This window comes from Hibiscus syriacus, unplaced genomic scaffold (assembly GCF_006381635.1).
Source record: "Hibiscus syriacus cultivar Baekdansim isolate YM2019G1 unplaced genomic scaffold, ASM638163v2 tig00111366_pilon, whole genome shotgun sequence".
Classification (NCBI taxonomy): Eukaryota; Viridiplantae; Streptophyta; class Magnoliopsida; order Malvales; family Malvaceae; genus Hibiscus; species Hibiscus syriacus.
In genome coordinates, this window is record NW_024063071.1 from 1,773,313 (window position 1) to 1,786,212 (window position 12,900).

The window sequence follows — 12,900 nt, forward strand, 5'->3', positions numbered from 1 at the left end:
ATTAGGGTTGATTTAAGTGATAAACAACTTAATATTACTTAAACATGTCTCGAATTCAAAGCCTTTTGTATGCATAAATTTCTCATTGAGAGACTCACTAAAATTAAGTGTACGATATGAATCAATCCAGATCACTCGGGAAAAAAATGTACTCGTAATTAAATGATCATATTAAAATATACTCGTAATTAAATCAATTAGGGTTGATTTAAGTGATAAACAACTTAATATTACTTAAACAGGTCTCGAATTCAAAGCCTTTTGTAAGCAGAAATTTCTCATTGAGAGACTCACTAAAATTAAGTGTACGATATGAATCAATCCAGATCACTCGGGGGAAAAATGTACTCGTAATTAAATGATTATATTAAAATATACTCGTAATTAAATCAATTAGGGTTGATTTAAGTGATAAACAACTTAATATTACTTAAACAGGTCTCGAATTCAAAGCCTTTTGTATGCAGAAATTTCTCATTGAGAGACTCACTAAAATTAAGTGTACGATATGAATCAATCCAGATCACTCGAGGAAAAATGTACTCGTAATTAAATGATCATGAGTATATAAAAACTAAAAGACAAAGATGGGTTTGATATTGTTCTAAAAAATTAGTTTTCTTTTCTTTTCTTAAATTATTTGATGACAAAAACTCAATCAAAAAATTCTGATGACAAAAAACTCAATCAAAAAATTCTCTACTTAAATATATATTAATAACTTATTATAAATAACTTTATTATTGATATAAATTGAAAAGTAAATTTGATAATAGATTTGGATATTATTTGCAATAATATAATGGATTTGAATGGCAAGTTTAAAAATTAATTGAACCGGTTTGACTTTGGATCCGGTTTACTATTCATAGGTCGGTTGGTCGTCTCTTCCAGATGCAAATGCGAATAATATTTTTCAGCTACTGCTGTAAAATTGTTGTGTCATCAAAACACCATTGTTCTAAACTTCACAAAGTTCTTGACCATTGTGAGGAAGAGATGAACCCAGAAAGCAAGGGTGAGGCTACATGATACAAGTACGACACAACTCGAACCGGCAATAAAAGAAATTACGACTTGTAACCGACACTTGGTCAGTTCTCTGCAAGAAATGTATGTGCTTTATAGTTTATAGAGAGAAACATAACCCTGGAGTTTGTTCATGTAATCAGCCTCAAAATGTGACCTCTAAGATTCAGAGGAACTGCTACTTAGAATTGCAAACAAAAACCGAAAGAACAGTTGACGAATTACAAGCAAATTACTTGTTTTTAGAAGGCATAAGTGCAACTTAGCTTGTGTTCTTCCGACTCTTCTTCTTCCTCGATGCAAAACTGCTCGGTCCAATATCTATGGACATTCTCTTTGCTCTACAACAAGAGAGAACTAAATAATCCCAAAATAATACTGATTCACAATGCATTGATGTGAAACAGGAAAAAACCAATTGTTCTACAGAGATGATGGATGTATAGGATGATTATAAACAAGATAAAACAAAGCATTATACCGTGTAGAAAGCTCTTTGGACTCCTTCCCGGATTCTTTGGCTACGTCCTCTGATGGAAGAAATACATCGAAATTATGAGATCAGACATAAAATCAGATAGTTTGACATAATATTCGAAATTTGCTCATGGCAGATGAAAGAAACCAGATTTTTAATCCCAAGTGCAATGAAAACAAACTATGCTTGTAAAAATATTTGTTTCAATTGTTCTATGCTCACATTACCCGAAAAAATTGTAACAATTTATTAAGAAATATGAATCAAAGAACTTAGCACACACACATAACATCTACTCCCAGCACTGAATTCAGTTTTTTAAATGCAGGATTCCCGGATGAATGATCTGAGTTTGATAGTTTACAATGGCAACATATTTTTTTATATGATTTAGGCAAAGAAGCTCTCTAATATGATAGCCTTACAATAAAACCGGTTTTTGATATCAATAAACTTGGCTGAAAGCCAAGTGAAATTCATGAGATAAATCAATTACGGAACTCGACTTTATTCATCATTCATCTACATTCCGTACTGCCCTCTAGTGTAAGTTCATGTTAAATGCCTTCTATTCCAAAATTCATGCTGCAAATTATTATAATAGGATTTCTATCAAAAAAAAAATTATTATAATAGGATATAAACTATTGAGTGTAGATTTTTTTTAAAAAATTGTATCTGCACAATAAGAGGCCAATTGCACCTGCTTCGTCTTCATCATCACTTTCATCTGGCTCTGAACCAGAACCCCATCGATCCCCTCCGTCATCAAAGTCCCAACGGTCGCCTACGGGAGGAATCCAGAACTCATGTTCCTCGGAATCACTTTCATTTTCAACTGAATCCCTAACTTCAGAGATAATTTCTTCAACCACCTTTTCCTTCTTCTTCTTCTGCTTCTTTTTTTCTTTCTTTGGCTTCTTCTCACCTTCCTCAGCCATGGTTTCATCGGTTAGCACCGTCTCCATTTCCTTTTGTTCTGTTCACAATAATTTACCAATAAATGACACAAAAAAAGCCACTTCATCTAATTAGCCAGAGAGCAAGATTCGAACCTAATTTATTGAGAAATCGTTTCCCATTGATATGCTTCCAAATATGTTCCTCAGACTTATTAACGGTATGACCAGTTAGTTTACAAATCAACTTCGAACTGATAAACAATCGAATAGAAACTCAGAATCAATCATATTAGCAGAAAACACATGAATGATGAAACTAAGCAAAGGTAGACGATTCACCTATAGGTGTAAACAAAACACACATACTCACAACCTACTCAGGCTTTCTTGAAAGGAATTTGAATTTGAATTTGAATTTGAATTTGACTCAGCCATTGTTATGTTGAGGTCGACCTCAAACAGCTCAATAACCAAATTCAAATATCTTAATGCTTAACTCGATGGGCCTAATTGAGCTCTTTATTTTTAATCAGTATCGAAAATTTCAATTCAAACTAGAACTCGAGCTTGTGCATAAATAATAAAGTTTAAAGTCAAACATAAGAATTGATCTCATCTTTTTACTAGGTAAACAAGCTTAATCGAGTAAGCTCGAACAACTCAGTTATTTTCTACAATCAGGTTTGAGTTTCGAAAATGAAACTTAATTGAGCTTATAACAGGTTGAATTTAATTCAACTCAGCTCTATACCTCTGGATTCACCCTAATAACATTCACTATTATGAAAATTTGGAATATCAAGAAAGAAACTTGGCATAGGTAATCGACCAAATGCTTAAAAATATATAGATTTCTAGAGGTTAAATTGTAACTATCCGAAAACCCTAGTTTTTTACTCGAAAATTTTGGGAAATTTTCAAATTTCTAACCCCAAAACATAGACAAATAGAACAAAGTATTAACACAAAAGAATCGGCATGGATTTGTTTTGGTCCTTTTACCGGGAAAGAGGGTCTTGTTTGAACATGTTGAGAGGGGGCTTGGAGTGAGATAAAGCAAAGTCGATGAGGCCTAAACGACAGCGTTTGCTCTGAGCATAGGAATCCTTGTCTTTCACAACCATCTCGTGCCCAGTTTCAACGCACTTGAGCCTTCCGTTTGGGAGTTCCGAGAAGGTCGGACCTCCCAACAAATTTGCCCCTTCTTTGCTCCCGCCGACGCATCCTTTCTTTTCTTCAGTTGCCTCCCCCATTGCCGTTGCTGTGGCTGCTGAGCGTGGTTGTCCCCTTATGCATGAAACGTAACCTTTATTAAGTCCGTTTTAATTCAACTAAACGACAGCGTTTAAGAAAGTCATTTATAGGGTCAAACACGTAAATAATCCTCCAACTATATAGTACCTTTTTATTATCCTAATTATAAAAAATTACAAAATAATTTTGTGATATAAAAATAATAAATCAATCAATTTTATTAAAAAAGTTAACGTGAAATGATATTACAGTCAACAACATTAGTATAATAAAAAATTTAACACTTAAATTTTTAAAATTATAATAATATATACAAATTAACCCTCGATATTTAAGTATTACATTAATTTTATTTCCACTATAATTCATTTTATATTTCTTCTCTTTTTAACCAAATTCTAGAGGAGTCTAGTGGTCTTCTATTATTAATATTCTAACAATCTAGTTATTGAATTTATATTTTAACAATCTAATTATTGAATTTATTAATATCATTATACTTACTATGCATGTAAATTAATTACCGAATCAATTTGATATTTGTTACCATATCTTTCTAAAATATTTTTTAATTAATATATATTTTACTGTTAATTTTTTTATATATGAAAAATATAGTAATGTATTTTCAATTTTCTCAATTTGGCAATTGGCATGCATGATTTATATGAATAGTAGAATGATTGAATATACTCATAAAACTGATCCGAATCCGAACAACATAGATTGTAAGTACACCTAGCGTTTGAGATTACAACATCTATAGCATTCTGTTCCCACTTCCATATAAGCTCTTACACGGCTGAATGCACCCAGACCAGACGCTACTCTAATGTACCCAGTTTTTCTTCATCAACCTCAAATGCCTTCCTTGCTTGCTTCAGCTCCTCTTGCATCGATAGCAACTCCGTACAACGATTTAGTTTCGGTGTGTCCTGCATCATCAATGTGATAAACATACTCGTACCCGACACTCACATGACACCCGATTCTAAGTAACTCAACCCATGGCTATGGTATCAAATATATTTGTTAAAACGATTTATGGAAAAATATATAGAAGAGGCTACAAAAGTCCAAGTGGCACAGAACATGAGCAAACAATCTGCATTAAAACTATGTTGCTACATGCTCGATATTCACGTCCGACATATAGCCGGACGTAGGTATGAGAATAGAACTCTCTAAGAACCCCCTAAATACATGAAAAACCTTGGAAAATATTAAAAGTACCCATGTCGGATACAAATCTGTACATAAACACAAACTCAAATCCGAGTACATAACAATATAGTACAATGTGAGTTACCTTGCGAATGAGATATAGAAAATCCTCAACCGATAGCTTTCCTCTCTTTGATCCGATATCTTGAGCTTTATATGCCTAAAGACGATGATGGAGATATGAACATTAGAACGTGCTCCTAACAACGCCATCTCATTGAAACAAAAATAGAAATCAGGAAAAGAAAATACCAGATCTGTTACATATTCCACCACAATGTCCTCCACAAGGGCCACAGTCTCTGGAAGTGGCTGAATTCACAACAATTGCAAGTTGAAACTTTGAACATACATATTAAAATCAATGATAACTAAAACAACTTATTTGCATTAGCATTATTTCTAGGATAAACTTTTGAACAACTCATTGCAATGTTGCAAATTGTATCTCATTCCGATCCTTCATTTTTTTCTTCAAGTATCTATGTCCAACACATATTCGGACATAAATAGTTGGACATATACATGCCAAACAGAAACCCATATCAAACACTCACATCCAAGTATGAATAGCATAGGTTGTAAATACGCACTAGACTTAAAGCGTTCAGCTTTCTCAAAATTATCACTAACCCAATAAAATATAAGTAATCACAGAATGAAAAGTAAAAAAAAATATCCATGGGAAACATGGGGGAAGGAATTCGATAGCTACTAGTTCAGAATGAAATCATACGCATTGAAAAATACAAAGCTTTGGTTTGACAACGTTCAGATATGCAAGAAAATGGAATTGTATGGTTCATAAGTTGGCTTTTGAGTGAGAAACTTCATCATCCTCACATCTCTAAACCTTTTTATCACCATTAACATATGTTTGTGATATTTCAATTCTCTATAGAAGCTTTTCATAGCAATGTCAAATACTTAGAAGTAATTAAGACATTTGTTCATCATACATATTTAACACCTAAGCTTTTTTTCAAATAGCATTGCTACATTAGAAACAGTCCCAGGTGATCAACAAGGGTTAGAAAGCATACAAAAGGGTCAATACCTTTTTCTTGTTTTGATTCACATCTCCATCTCGATCCATAAAAAGTGTGGTCGAAAAAGAAACAAATTTTAAGTGATGAAAAGGGTTCAGTGTTGAATTTCTAAAGGATACTTACATTGGAATCATCTCCAAAACCATACATCATATGTTGCACTGTAACAAGAAACAAAATTTAGAAAAATGTAAATTTATTAAATGAAAAATAACAAGAAATCAAAAGAAGTTTCGCAGGAAAATTATATAAAGGAAGAACAAATTGGTGTTTACAGTCTTTTTGGAAAACTCCTCTTTTGCGCTTGAATGAAGTTTCTGAAGGCTGTGAAGACCCAACTTTTGATTTTGAAGAGGCTCCTGTTGATGGGTTACTCATCTTCTACCGCTGAAAAAAAAGTTTTATACTTTCCTACAGAATCGCGGAAAATAAACAAGCCCACGAGGAAAAAATGAATCTTTATTAGAAGACAAATACCGGGGAAGGGATTCAATTCCAATAGAAAAACGAAACCCCGAGAATCATCGTCGTTGAATTGAAGATTGTAGTTTAATGGGCCAACAGTGTGTTTAGTTAGGCTGACCGTCGGGACTACTGCTTGCACCTAGGGCACGGTTGCACCCTCTTCAGCCCTGACACTTTGGGCCACCAGATTATATCCCAGTTTACCATTCTTAGTAAATCTCATTCGAATTTTTTTTTAATAATTTAGAGTGTTTATAATGTAACGTATATTTATAAATTTTTAAATAATTTTTTAAAAGCATTGATAATATACACTTTATAGATACAACTATTCGAATTTAAAATCTTAAAAAATTATACATGATAAATACAATTTGTTGTATATACACAACCAAAAAGAGTTCCATTAAGTGTCTTAAATGATTTTGGAAATGTTTGAAATTATATAATTATCAGTAGTTTTGAAAAAGGTGTTTTCATTTAAATATCATTATTAGAAAATTATTTTTAAACTCAGATTTGTTTCTGATTAATTTTTAGAATGGTATTTTTTAACATACTATAAAGCTGTGTTCTGTCATCCACACTTTTTAGAAGTCACGTTTGAGAGGACGGGTCCTTGGGTTACATGGCACCAAGTTATTATTATTTCATTATCAGGACTAAATTGAAAAAAAATTGAAATCTAAAGATTAAAATAAAAAATAGAAATTGAGATAAATATAGTGTTTAATGTGTTGTTTTAAATATAATTATATTGAGAATGTCAACGTTATAATGGATCAATGTAAAATCTGATTTAGATTTGTCATCAATGGATTAGATACAAATTTTGAATGGTGATATTCAAGTAAAAAGACGTTTGGAAAATGAAGTTAATGGAGCCAAATATGGACTGTCCTTTTATGGTAAATACTTAATTCTGTTTTTATTTTCCTTTCTAATGAGCGACATGTGATCTGGGTTGCATCTCATGTGATCATAGGTTGCTTGGCTGCTGGTGCAGCGAGATCCAAGTCTTATTCATAACGTGTTGGAATGGGTTGAGTACCCTATCAAAAACTCAATGACTTGTACATTGGACTTTACGGGCTGTTTGATTTAAGGAATGTGGGATTTCCATGGGAATATAATCCATATTTTCCTGTTTGGTTTGTCGGAAATGTCATTATCAGTAATGTTTTATTACTAATAGTGGATTTTTTTTTGTATATTACCGGGAATGTCATTACCTCCATTCCCTTAGGTATTGTTGGATTACCGACGTTTGAACTAAAATGCCCTTAATTTTTTTCTCTCAAAAATATCCTTCTTCTGTCATTGAATAATAAAAATTCTACGAATGTTAAATTATAAATTTATCCTTAAACTATTTTATATTTACAAAAAAATCTATAATTAAAATTTTATATGAATTTCAGGGGTTAAAATAAAATGTTACCCTTTCATTGAACCTTTTTATATTTTCAATTTTGTAAAAAAAATATATAAATATTATGAATTTAATTTTTTTTAAAGAAAATATATATAAATATTTTCCAACTTGTTAAAAAAACAAATATATAATAAGGACAATTTGGTCAAATATACATTCCAATAATTTTTTATTCCTTTAACCAAACACGGTAATCTTGCATTCCTGCTAAACTAACCAAACACAAAATACAACATTCTCAGTAATCTTATTCCCTGGCAATCTTTTATTCCCACTGGTAATCTTACATTCCGTGAACCAAACGCACCCTTAGTTATGAATGAATTATTGTGATCATGTAAATAGGTATTATTAAGTGTGTATGTGTCTATTCATTTAAATGATATGTTACTAATCAAATAACATAACTCAATTTCGTTGACTTTTAATTTTGTTAATGGAAATAATTTGATTTAGTTGATTGTTAATACTTGATAGTTCATTTTTTTTCTTCGATTTGGATGGAAAATCGTGATCAATGAGAGAACAATTGTTCCTATTATCTTTCTGTGAAAGTTTGAAGGGGAAAATCACATGAGAGAGAAGATAATGTATTGGAGAAGACAAATTATGAAGATGAGGTCCGAAAGAGAGATTCCATCTTTAATTTTTATTCGAAATATAAATATCCATGTTATAGGGCGATTGGAGTCAAACATATGATGGTGATATCGTCAAGACAATGAACATATGTGTCTTTACGCCAGTAAAGGGATAAGTGGTATTTATACCCCAATAAAAGACTGAAGATGAGATATTTCTCTTCGAGACCTCATATACATTATTTGTCTTCTCCAATATGTTATCTTCTCTTTCACACGATTTTTCTCCTTCAAACTCCCATAGAAAGATATAGACGAACGAGCATTCTTTCATTGACTGTAACTCTCCCATCAAACAAAAGGAGTGAACCGTCAACGATCGACGAGATCAAATTATACACTTCAACAAAGTTAATTGATATATTTATTATTTTAATATAATAGAATTTATAAATTAGAATGTGTTTAAATATTAAATAAGATAAATTAATAGACTATTTTTTGGGTACAATAGACTATTTCTTATTACTCAATATAAAAACATTAAGTTGGTTTATTTTAAAAACTTATACTTGATTATTTTTAAAGTTAAAATATTCAAATCATTGTATTACATAAGGTTTGGATTAAAGAATTACCCTTATCATATAAAATACAACTTTAATAATTTCAAAATTTTCCAAGGATATTTATTACTAACATAAATGTAATTTAATCTATTTATTTTTCAATATTTTTTATTTATTTTAAGTAAAATTAAAGAAATTATCTTAGAATTAATATATGATTAAATTTAAATATTTAATATATATTTGAATTAGAATATAAACAAAAACCTATTGAGTGACCTTATTAATTAAAAAATATTTTTTTTTATAAGATTCGAATTTGAATAATCAAATTTACAAAATATATATGTGTTGTCAATAGATTAAGAGAACGTTTCTTACCTTTCTCTCAATTATGGTAAATAAAAATTTAATATTATAGAAGAAAATAATAAAAGTTCAATTTCCTAGCTTTGCCAAAGTTAAATAAAAAATTATCCAAATGAAGAAAAAGAAAACGATCCTTACTTTAGTCCAACCATATAACTTTTAAATATGATTATAATACTAGAAAATGCATACATACATAACAATGCTTCACCAATCGTCCAATCGTCATGGTGTCCAGTACCTTGTAATATAATATTGGTTTACAGAGTAGAATAAAATTCTTTATCGAAGAAAAAATAATGGCAATACTTCACGTATTGTCAGGTTTTAAGCGATAATATAATATAATATATGCAGCTGTTTGTTTGCACGCAACACGTGATTTATAAAATAATATAACATGAACGGTCCTATTGTTGGAAACTTGACGAGGATACCACTGTATATATTATGCAAACTAATCCTTTGGATGTTCATAACTCTGTTTTGATCCTATGGAGAATGTGAAAGTGTTGATTATTTTTACTATTGTTGCTTTTTCAGTTTTGAGTGTGGGAAGTGTGGGGTTGAAGGGTTTGAAAACCTGCAATTTTAGAGCACTTTATCACTTTGGTGATTCCAATTCTGATACTGGTGGTGGGTCGGCTGCGTTTTGGATAGCCGGACTACCACCGGGCGAGACTTTCTTTGGTAGGCCGGTCGGACGTGCCAGTGACGGACGTCTTATAATCGATTTTATCGGTGAAAAACCATCTCGAGTCACTCTCTGTGCATTTCAGTGATTTGAGGTTCTTTTGTTAACGTTTTTTGTTCATGTTTGCAGCTGAACATCTTGGACTGCCTTACTTGAGTCCGTACTTGGATTCCATCGGAACGAGTTTCCGACACGGTGCTAATTTCGCTATTGGGGGATCAACCATTAGGCCACAAAATGAATCGATGATGTTAAACGGGGTGAGTCCATTCTCCCTTGATGTTCAGATCGTACAGTTTGACAATTTCAAGATTCGAACTGGCTATTTCTACGAGCACGGTAACGCCGGACATCGCCGTGATCTCCCAAGACCTAATGACTTCTCCAAAGCCCTATATATATTTGACATTGGCCAAAATGACATTGCTGCTGGTTTGAGGAAGAAGAATGATACAGATTTCCATGCATCAGTCCCGGATATAGTTGAACGGCTGGCTAAAGCAGTTCAAGTAAGTCCCAATCTTCATTTCAAAATAAAAGTACTTGCATCGACACAAAATCGTACTAAAATCAACTGTTTATAATCAAACAGAATCTGTATGAGCAAGGAGCAAGGACATTCTGGATACATAACACAGGTCCCATTGGTTGCTTGCCTGTAAGCCTCCATTATCACGATATTCGACCCGAAGAACTCGACGAGCAGGGCTGTCTCAAAGCTCAAAATGCCTATTGCAAGGAGTTCAACGCGAAGCTTAAGGATAGAGTGATCAAACTCAGAGCAGAGTTACCGGATGCCGCCCTCACTTATGTCGATATTTATGCCGCAAAGTATGAGCTGATTGGCAATGCGAAAAGGGAAGGGTTCGTTGATGCTGCAAATATTTGCTGCGGATACCATGAAGATGAGGTTAAAGTATATTGCGGCAAAAAGCAGAACGTAAATGGAACTGAAATCTACGCGGGGTCTTGTGAAAACCCTTGGGAATACATCAGCTGGGATGGTGTCCACTACTCCGAGGCTGCTAATCATTGGATTGCTCGTCGTATACTCAATGGTTCATTTACTGACCCGCCTTTGCCGATTAAACATGCTTGCCATAAAACTTGGTTTTAGGTCTCCAGCTTTTAGTTTCAACAGCGAATTATTATAATGTTCATGTGCCTCTGTTACATCAGTAAAAGCATATTGATTTTTAAAAATTAAATCACATCGTAACGTCCGAAACATTCATTATTGCACACCATATTGTAATCGCAATTATGATCAAAATCGTAATATAGTATTATTACTTCATCAACATCTGATCCGATTATAATAAAATCATCAACATCCTTCTTTTTAATGAGATAATTGCTTTAATGTAATATTGATTTCATTGAAAATTTAAATTTAAGTTTAAGACACTGCTGAACCGAATCAATGCGCTATGACAACCGCTCGGAGAAATTCAATTGATCGATCTAGAAAACAACTATTTTCTAGCCAAATTTGCGGATGAAAAGGATTACACCAAAGTACTGACAGAGGGAACATGGACAATTTATGGAAGTTATCCTACAGTCCAACCATGGAACAGATCGTTTTCAATGTCCGAAAAGCACCCATCATGTGATCATATGGATAAGACTGCCAGGATTACCTTATAAGTACTACACAAAAGCTCTGTTCCGATTAATTGCCACATTAGTTGGAAAAGTAATCAAAATCGACTATAACACCCAGGCAGGAAAAGGGCGGAAATTTGCAAGACTTGCAGTATTGGTTGATCTGAACCAACCACTTATTCCATGCATTGGAATAGATGGTTTCACACAAAAACTAGAATACGAAAGGTTTACAACAGATTTGTTTCCACTGTGGTGTTTACGGGCACTCGAAAGAACAATGCACAACATTCCTAGCACATGAAGCAAATACTAAATGAGAACGGAGATGGAAGAGGTGAGGGGCAAAATCAATCATCAACCACAAATTCCACCATATTTGGCCCATGGATGGTTGTTGAGAATCGTAGGAGGAGAACCACTGCATCGACCAAATCAGGAAAGGATACTGGAAAGGAAAGAGGGAGCACTAGAGGTTCAAGATTCGCTGTTCTAAGGGGGGAGGATAACGGGAATGGTGATAAAGCAGAAGGAGAGGAAAGTAGGGCTGAAATTAGCATTTACGCACATGAAACCACAAAGGACATGCGGGAGCAGTTCCAAGGCTTAGCAGAAACACAAGCAGGGACACCAAAACGCAACTCTAAGATGACTCCAAAATCGAGCATGAGAACACAGGAACCGAACAAGACAGGATACCAAGTCGATGTTATTCCAATGGTAGTGGGACAGAATGCTGAAACAGTAAAACGTTCAACAACAAATGGTAATGGGAAACACATGGCCATAACTATTAATGAACCAAGCATGGAGAACAAACCTACGTAGGGAGAAAGGCTAGCTGCAACAAAGGCTGGCACGAGTAAAGTGGGTAAAGAAATTACCCGAAAAGGATTAAAAGTGAAGAAACAAACCACAACTAAACCAGCTAACAATATGAGAATGACGGAATGGGTACAAACTGCTTCGAAGCAGTTATCAACACGAGTGGAGTGTGACTCACGGTGTATGGAACTGTATGATCCAAGCAATACAAACATGCCTGTAAGTAATGAAAAGACAGAATTTCACAGAGGCAGCAATGACATGGTTAGGGACTCGGAGGGGTCTAGATTACCAGTCGAGCAGTAAGGCTCGTAAACCTCCATCTTCAATCTTTTAAAATGACCAACGTCATATTTTGGAATTGTCAAGGGGCTACTAGCCCAACCTCCAGAAGACATTTTAAGTCATTTGTTCGGGA

General features: G+C 33.4%; 3 protein-coding genes across 6 annotated transcripts; 1 reads left to right on the forward strand and 2 right to left on the reverse strand.

Moving 5' to 3' along the window:
• Nucleotides 1-1,103: 1,103 nt before the first annotated feature.
• Nucleotides 1,104-3,693, reverse strand: LOC120159459 (surfeit locus protein 2-like). 2 transcript variants are annotated; one of them, XM_039170056.1, is made up of 5 exons: nt 3,412-3,693; nt 2,563-2,660; nt 2,211-2,486; nt 1,511-1,559; nt 1,104-1,370 (listed from the first exon to the last, which is right to left on the reverse strand). In XM_039170056.1, exons 1-5 carry the CDS (start codon nt 3,660-3,662, stop codon nt 1,292-1,294), a joined length of 753 nt encoding a protein of 250 aa, XP_039025987.1. In that variant the 5' UTR covers nt 3,663-3,693; the 3' UTR covers nt 1,104-1,291. The 2 variants fall into 2 exon arrangements, with proteins under 2 accessions (XP_039025987.1, XP_039025986.1); XM_039170055.1 differs by having other exon boundaries at nt 1,511-1,571.
• A 725-nt stretch (nt 3,694-4,418) lies between these two features.
• LOC120159442 (transcription initiation factor TFIID subunit 13-like) lies at nt 4,419-11,719 on the reverse strand. Of its 3 annotated transcripts, XM_039170038.1 has the most exons (7): nt 11,709-11,719; nt 8,099-8,110; nt 6,212-6,314; nt 6,060-6,097; nt 5,140-5,199; nt 4,973-5,047; nt 4,427-4,598 (listed from the first exon to the last, which is right to left on the reverse strand). In XM_039170038.1, the coding sequence occupies exons 3-7, from the start codon at nt 6,312-6,314 to the stop codon at nt 4,488-4,490; spliced, it is 387 nt and encodes a 128-aa protein (XP_039025969.1). In that variant the 5' UTR covers nt 8,099-8,110; nt 11,709-11,719; the 3' UTR covers nt 4,427-4,487. The 3 variants fall into 3 exon arrangements, with proteins under 3 accessions (XP_039025970.1, XP_039025969.1, XP_039025968.1); XM_039170039.1 differs by lacking the exons at nt 8,099-8,110; nt 11,709-11,719 and having other exon boundaries at nt 4,419-4,598; nt 5,152-5,199; nt 6,212-6,444; XM_039170037.1 differs by lacking the exons at nt 8,099-8,110; nt 11,709-11,719 and having other exon boundaries at nt 4,432-4,598; nt 6,212-6,432.
• On the forward strand, nt 9,801-11,200 carry LOC120159441 (GDSL esterase/lipase At5g14450-like). Its single transcript, XM_039170036.1, has 3 exons — nt 9,801-10,096; nt 10,179-10,558; nt 10,642-11,200. Exons 1-3 carry the CDS (start codon nt 9,850-9,852, stop codon nt 11,164-11,166), a joined length of 1,152 nt encoding a protein of 383 aa, XP_039025967.1. The 5' UTR covers nt 9,801-9,849; the 3' UTR covers nt 11,167-11,200.
• Nucleotides 11,720-12,900: the final 1,181 nt, after the last annotated feature.